At 43.4% G+C, this 8194-nt stretch overlaps 2 protein-coding genes across 2 annotated transcripts; both read left to right on the top strand.

The window, feature by feature from the left end:
• The first annotated feature begins 611 nt into the window (after window positions 1–611).
• Window positions 612–1118, top strand: LOC134286721 (uncharacterized). Its single transcript, XM_062848383.1, has one exon. It carries the CDS (start codon window positions 612–614, stop codon window positions 1116–1118), a length of 507 nt encoding a protein of 168 aa, XP_062704367.1.
• Window positions 1119–4908: 3790 nt separating this feature from the next.
• Window positions 4909–6238, top strand: LOC109431724 (RNA exonuclease 4). The gene is made up of 4 exons (XM_019707997.3): window positions 4909–5197; window positions 5303–5356; window positions 5416–5788; window positions 5869–6238. The coding sequence occupies exons 1-4, from the start codon at window positions 5161–5163 to the stop codon at window positions 6086–6088; spliced, it is 684 nt and encodes a 227-aa protein (XP_019563542.2). The 5' UTR covers window positions 4909–5160; the 3' UTR covers window positions 6089–6238.
• The last annotated feature ends 1956 nt before the right edge of the window (window positions 6239–8194 follow it).

Raw genomic sequence — 8194 nt, 5'->3', positions numbered from 1 at the left:
TTTGTGCCCGCCGCCGCCATTACCGCTCGCGGATAAGTACTTCCTCAGTTATTCATTGAGAGCTTCCTCTGCCAACACGGCTTGACGTCTGTCAGTCGTTGAAGTTTTAGCGAATAACATTCGATAACCGAAACATCTACTGTACTCAAATTTAAAACGAAAACTATAAAAAAAATATGTCAAGTGATTTTGTATTTGATTATACCAACATGATCCAAGCAACAATAATATTTATTGTTATTTATTTGTTACGAATTTTTTACAAGTGTTATTGAGAAATAAACTCTTTTTTAATAAAAAGTCCATGAGAACTTTGCAGGCACTTTTGCAACTATATAAAAACAACTAAAATTAATTTTTACTGATAGTAACTTTAAATTATCATAGAACTATTGAAAAACAATCGAATCAATTGGTCACTAATAAAGCTAATGTTCACTTATTGTACGAACTATATGGCTTTGATTTCTATTGTAAAAAGTAACAATAAACCTACTATGTGTTTTATTGTGAACAATAAAACCAGTCATATGTTAATAATATTTACCATGTAATGAATGGTCATTTTTTATCCGGGCAATAATTGGCAAATCTGGAAGTTCCGGATGGAGATGCTCCTGACCAGGGAGGAGCTCTGGTACGTCGTCGTCGGAGCCAAGCCGGAGCCGGTCACCGAGCAGTGGAAGAAGGACGACAGTAAAGCACGTGCTACAATGGGGTTGTGCATTGAAGACAATCAGTTTGGGTTAGTGAAAACGGCGAACAGTGCGAGTGATTTTTGGAATCAGCTCAAAGCGTACCACGAGAAGAGCACGGTCACGTCGCGTGTGTCATTGTTAAAGAAACTTTGCAGTTTGAACCTCGCGGAGGGTGGTGACGTCGAAGGCCATCTGGTAGTGTTGGAGGATTTGTTCGATCGTCTGGCGAATGCGGGCCAAGAGCTGGAAGAATCGCTGCGGATTGCGATGATCCTGCGCAGCTTGCCCGATTCCTACGGTGACTGGTCACGGCCCTGGAGAGTCGTGCCGATGCTGACATCACCATGCAGCTGGTCAAATCAAAGTTGCTTGACGAGTTCGAGCGGCGGCGGGAACGATCAGGTGAATCGTTCGACATGAAGGCGATGAAGAGTGCGGTGCAAAGTGACGACGGTGGTTCGGACAGAGTGTGCTATTTTTGCAAAAAGCCCGGTCACGTGCGACGCAACTGCCGGCTGTACCTGGCGAAGCAGAAGAACGGTGAAGATGAGAAAAAGCCAGACGGCAGGGCGCGTGGTCGGCAGAGTGTTAAGAAAGTAGAAGACGAAAAGTGTGGTGCTAGCGTGTGCTTCATGGTGGCAGGGCGTGAACAGCGCGAATGCTGGTTCATAGACAGTGGAGCAAGCAGCCACATGACGAGTGATAGGAACTTTTTTGTGTCGTTGGACGAGAAGCCCGGTCCGAATGTGATTCTGGCTGATGGGAAGATTGCCGCTACTGCGGGGCGCGGCGAAGGTGTAGTGATTGTAGTATCCAGAGATGACAGAGTAGAAAAAGCGATATATTCTTAGTTTTATTTTGTATTGCATTTTCTTAGCGTACACGCATGCGTTTATCTTAGCGTGCATGAATGGAATTTTATAAACGTGCTCACGGGCTAACGCCCGTAACGCACCCTAAACGTCAGATACATTGACTCGTGCATGATAGATGAGGATGATGCTTCAGTTTAGTGAATATTGTTGTGACGGACGGATGTTCGTCGTCGTGCGCGTTAGAATTTAGAAATACAATTCGGCTGATGGCGGATCGGCCGAATGGTAAAAAATAGTGACCGGATACTACAGTGATGTGTGTAGATGAGAACGGCGAAGCAATCAAAGTGAAATTGTGTGATGTACTGTATGTTCCGTCCCTAACCAGTGGACTGGTGTCGGTAGACAAACTGACGGCAAAGGGGTTCAAAGTGAAGTTCCGAAAGGATGGGTGTTCGATTTGTGATGCCAGCGGGAAGGTAGTGGTTGTCGGTGAGCAATCAGGGTCGTTGTACAAGTTGAAGCTGGCGGAGGGCGCGAGAAAAGTGAAAGCTATGTCGTCGAGGAATCCGATTCCGAAAGTAGCGGAAAGGAAATCGGAGCAAGTTTTGGATTTGGTCCATACAGATCTCTGTGGGCCAATGCGGACGACTACGCCTGGTGGAAAACGATTTTTGATGACAATGATCGACGACTTCAGTCGATACATGGTCGTCTATCTGCTGGAGAGAAAATCAGAAGCGGCCGGCAGGATAAAGGAATACGTGAGGAACGTGGAGAACTTATTGGGACGGAAACCGAAAGTGATTCGGTCGGACGGCGGCGGTGAGTACGTCAATGACGAGCTGCGTCGGTTCTTTGCGGACGAGGGTATTAGAGTACAAAACACGACTGCCTATACGCCTCAGCAAACCGGAGTTGCCGAGAGGAAGAACAGGTCGCTGCAGGAGATGGCGACAACGATGCTGTTAGATGCTGGACTGGACAAGCGGTACTGGGGAGAGGCTTGTGTTGCTGCTGCATACTTGCAGAACAGGCTTCCAACCCGGTCAGTGGATACGACACCGTACGAGAAGTGGTGTGGGCGAAAGCCAGAGCTGGACCATCTGCAAGTTTACGGGTGCCCGGCATACGTTCAAGTTCCAGGAGTAAAGCGTGCGAAGAAGCTAACATTCATCGGCTATTCGGAGGAGAGTAAAAGCTACCGGTTCGTGGATACTGGTACGAATATGGTGACGATAAGCCGAGAAGCGAAGTTTTTGGAGCTACAGGATCCGAAGCGTTCAACTCAGGAGAAGGTGGCCGAAGGTGGATCAGCAGGTAGCGAAGTCGAGTGGTATTCGGAGGCAGGGCCTTCCGGAGCCGAGAAGTTCAAAGAAAGTTACGAGAGCGACAGAAGCGAAGAAGAAGACTATTTCGACATCGACGATGCAGGTGCAGATACAGACCCGCTAGAAGTGAAGGAAGAAGATCGGATCGTAAGTCCGGAAGAACGTTCTGGAGAAGCGCAACGATCCAGGAGGAGTAATCGGGGAGTTCCACCCGGTCATTTGTCGGACTACGTTGTTGGCATAGCGAGAGCCAATACGGAGAAGGTTCAGAAGCGGAAGAGCAAGCAGTCAGGAGGAGATTAGATCGCCGAGCGGTTCGAGGATCCAGCATTGAGGAGGAGTGTTGGGAAAATGCAATACTGTTTCCTCTCAGTGTGGCATTCAGCGAGATCGAAGGCGAGATCAACCCTGCGAAAACTTTCCACAGCAGAGCCGAGCGAGCGCGCCACGCGCGCATCAATGTGAACTTTATTCATTCAGTCCCCTGTGTTAAACCCGTTCAGACGTGTATTAAAGTTTTTCTAGTTTCATTCACACGAAGTGTTTCATTCCGAGTCCGGTTCCCTTTCTTCGGTTATTTCGTTTCCGTTGTGCTTTGTCCACCTCTGCCCAACAATCACTACACCGATTATGCTGATCATCGACGATAATCAGCACGATTTGCATTGGGATCTCTAGTCCCTCTCATTTGCCTTTCAATGTTTCTATCTCAACATTTGATTATATCCTGAACAAGGGGTTGGTCATTCAGCACACTTCATTTGTGCCGTGATTTTTGAGCGTGTGCCAATATGTGTCTAAACTGTGCCGGTTGTTTTTCAGTGTGTGCCGAAGTGTGCCGAACGTGCCGGAGGTGTGCCGAATGTGCCCAGTGGAATATTTTCTTAGAATGTTTTTGCGCTAATTATAATCCTGTCTATTTTTGGCGAATGTTATTGGTCTAGTCGGTGTTTACCGACAAAATTCCACCCAGAACACTTGTCTAGAATCTGTATGAAGGGATTTTTTGCAATCGTAAGTATAATGACAGTTTGATTCCATACCGCAAAGTTGGATTTCTATGTTGTGCCCATGTGTGCCGGATTGTGCCGGCATGTGTGCCGAGATGTGCCGGCATGTGTGCCGGGCACAATGTGCCGAGTGACCAACCCCTTGATCCTGAATCACTTTTTCTCACATACGGAGTACTCGATTCTGAAAACAAAATTAGATTTTTTTTGTTAGACGGCGTTGAAAAACCTGACAAAAATTTCTATGGTTAATGTTCGGCTCAGATTACTTAAATCATTGATTTCAGTAACAAAAAAGTTTCAAGATTTCGTCACTCAGTATGTAGGCTGACATATTCTATTTCACACACTTTCATATGTTAGCCTTTCATCGCCACCAGCTGATGCTGCAAACAAATCGTTTGACAGACGTTGCGGACAGCGACGAGAGCGACAATCTTCATCTTGTACTATAATATTGTGCATCCTAGCTTAATCACTCAGATCTTGCTGATCTGAGTCAGCCGCCATAAGATTGCGCCCGTTTGAATTGTACACGGCGGCTGACAGCTCCACCCGGCGGCTGCAAAACAGTTTTAGCCAAGGTGCACACCGTGTACAAATCATACGTGCGCGGTCTGGCGCGATCTGAGGCTGCGCGTTTCGAACGCAGCTTGCTGAGAATCTAAGATAAGCGCGACAATATTGCTGACTGCACCCCAAGTTGGACTGACACAATAGTGTGCACACACCTTCAAAGTGTGATTGCAGCGCAGGGATACGTCGGATCGAATTGAGGTCTTCGGTGCACTTATTCCTTGTAAATGGAGGAATAAGTGCACCGAAGACGTCGAGACGATCCGAGGCAAATGTGCACTTTTATCACACTTTTTAGGCGTACCAAAAAAAGTGTGATAGTCCAATTTGAGATGTAGTCTGCAATATCTTTTACACAGACCCTAGTGCTATTCTCCGTGTAAGTTAAGCTCCGTTAACATTTTGAACTAATCAAGGTAGGTCTAATTCAAGTAGGCCAAACGGCGAAACGCTCTGAGTTGACGAAAATGAAGAAAGTAGAAACGAAAGTAGGCCGAAAACAAAATGTCAGAAACTCCGCCAGTCGCGAGACCGTGTGAATTTTTATATGGAATCTCTCTGGACTCTGCGGTTGGTTGTTCGTTTGAAGAAAATAAATACAATTTGCAACATTTACGTGCTCATGGCTACCGAAAATGGCCTTCGAGTTAGGAGAAAGTGATTTTGTTCGATTAGTTTTCCAAATTGTGTATGAAATTGTCCGATGAAATCACAAGGTCGCTCTTAAAACATGGGAAACGAAGCAGAACCAGGAAGCAGTCCAGACGGTAAGGAGAATGTTTTGTTGGATTTTCGAAGGCCAAAAGTTGAAGGTCGTAGTGTTTGGATAAAAACAAGACAGCAGCTAGCATATCTTTTGCTTTTTATTTCAGCTGCCTCAGACATTGAGAATATTATGAGTATGAGAAACTTATCGTTATACAATGGTAATTCTGTAAAGTTTATTATTTCCGATAAAGTGGCGACTAAAACTTGTTAATTGCAGAAAACCAGTTTAGCAAGAAGACCAGCTGCACCAAACAACCGAGGCCAATGGTTTACGCAACAGAGCTAACCGATTGCTTGGGGCTAGATTGCGAGTTTGTCGGCACGGGAAAAACCGGCAAAGAGCACATGCTGGCCAGGGTGTCGATAGTGAACGACCGGGGAGAAGTGGTACTGGATAGCTACGTCAAACCACAGAAGGCCGTGACCGACTTCCGGACAGAGATTAGCGGTATCCGGCCAGAACTGATGGACTCCGGTCAAGATTTTGCCTCGGTTCGTGAAACTGTTAGGGTTCTGATTCAGGGACGCATACTTGTTGGCCACGCGCTTAAAAACGACATGCTGGTGCTAAATTTACGACATCCGCGACGGTAAGTGCAGAATATTTTAAATGTTGTCCAGAGAAGGAAAAATCACAGACGAAATGAAATCGATGTATTTTTCCTTACAGTATGACCAGAGACACATCTCGCTACAAACCTATTGCTCGGAGGATACGAGCCCTCGGTACTCCAAGTTTGAAGAGCTTGGCCAAGTTGATATTGGGAGAGGAAATTCAAAACGGTGTACACGACTCGGTTCAAGATGCCACTGCCACGATGAAGATCTATCTGATTTTCCGAGATGAATGGGAGAAATCCATGAAGAAGACTAAGCGCATTCGTAGATGACAAAAGAAGAGAGGAAGAAAGACGTAAACGAGAAGTGCTATTTTGTTTAGAAGATTGGCGGGATAGATAGATTTCGAATGTAAACTTATCGATTGTATAATAGGAATATTTTAAAGCTGAATTGGAATATAATTTATGTACAATGACTTAGGTGTGTCTATTTATTCCCTGGGCTTGGATTTTATCGTTCAGGAAGCTTAGATTTTGGGCATGTGGCCGATGTGCTTTGCAGAAATGATTGGTATAGCTGAATGTATAAGCAATGGCAAACAATTCTGTAAAAATCAGATCTTCAAGTCATCTGATATAGTTATACTGACCTTGATGCTGCATAATATATCGAACATTTGCCGCCCGAAGTCATTTATGTGCCGGGAAAATATAATTCCAAGCTGGTGAGAAAATTACAAACTGAGGGAGGGACATAGGCCTAGTCAGACCCCTGAATGGGCAATGTGGGTTAATGTGTGGGAATGCCATTGAAGGTTTGTAATATTCTCCGAGGCTTTCGAAATCCAACAGGGCGCGTCCCCGGGTTGCGGATAGGGGGAAAGGGAGATTTTTCGCATTTGTACTGCAATCAGCCAATGTGATATTATCTATTATGGTGTTGTAATGTGAATGAATAATAGGTTGTCCCAAAATTGCACATGGTCAAAAAGCTTGGGGGCTCACCCTGCAAATGATAGCTAAGGGTGTTAGAAACAAACTTTGTATGACGGCAACTTTCAGAAATGACGTTTAGAGGTCGCCCCGGCGAGATTTTTGAAAAATGGCCATTTTTCGTAATAAATTTCATACAAATATTTTTTACCGTACAAAAATTGGCAATACTCACTATTTTTATATTTTTTACAGCTTGATATGGATCCAAACTTCTTGGGAAAAATAATTAACGACATGTTTTGCAGGTAACTTTTTGATACTGATTTTTTGAATTTACTAAAATTTGTAACTTTTTGATATACTGTGCATTTTACCCATCATAAAAAGTATCTGAACATTATGCTAATTTAAAACAATTTACATAAAAAGATAGGAAATTTTATGAGGAAAAACTTTGCCAAAGACAGCATGGCGTTTTTTCTATCCGTTTTAGAGTCATTCACAATTTACTATTTAGTGAAAATTGAATTTTTGGGTATTTTTCTAAAAATGTCACATAAGAACTTCCCAGAAACACATACAAACTAAAAAATCACGTATGCTCAACAAGTTTTTGTCTTGATTGTGTTATGGAATTATGGTGACATAATTAATTGTTTTTTTGTTATTCAATCCCTTCATATATGTAGAAATCAACTAGCAAAGATTTCTTAAAAAGCTAGCTCTCTTGATTAGTTACGTACTGCCTATTGATTTTTAAAGATATTCTCCACAAAATGTTGAGCCTTATTTTCGCGTTTATCTTACTTTCCTGTCGATATTCTCAATTATTTTTCTACACGAAGACGTATGAGTCCTGGACCAGTGAAACAGCCCATGAAACAGTGGCAAAGTGAATAAAGGCGAATACGTTGATCCATACCCGCGATTACGAACATCTTACGTAAGAATACCAATTTTTAGATACTAAGTTCCAATTCAAGACATTCTAAAAAGCAGAGCATGTTTTTTTTTTACATTTACTGACTTGAACTATCTTATCAACACCGAAAATAAGATATACCGAGGCAAATTGAAACGGGTGGGATAAGATGAACCAGTGAGTTAACGTAATGTTATCCAAGGTTAAGCCTGGAGCATATAGCGTCCGTTCCGTCGAGGTTTGCGTTTTTTTGGCAGTTTTCCCATGGGAAAAGTGTCATACTACAGTCTCGCACACGCAAACGTATGCATTGTGTGGGGCACTTTAGAACAATTTGTTTACCATAACACATACACGGCATACAGTAAGATAAGGTAGGCTATTATTGGCAAACAACAGTTTTGGACGTAAACAAGTGACATCATTTTTATCGTCCTATGTGTTGATCAAAATGATAGGGACTACTAGAACGCTCGTATAAACCATGAGCCATTTTACGATGTGACAACAATGTTGATGATGATATGATTTTCACGGGTTATTGGACGCTACCTCCTGTCAAAATTCATTCATAAAAT

Source organism: Aedes albopictus, chromosome 2, assembly GCF_035046485.1.
Source record: "Aedes albopictus strain Foshan chromosome 2, AalbF5, whole genome shotgun sequence".
Taxonomy (NCBI): domain Eukaryota; kingdom Metazoa; phylum Arthropoda; class Insecta; order Diptera; family Culicidae; genus Aedes; species Aedes albopictus.
Note: the sequence above shows the minus strand (reverse complement) of the source record. Positions and strands in the feature narration are given on the sequence as shown.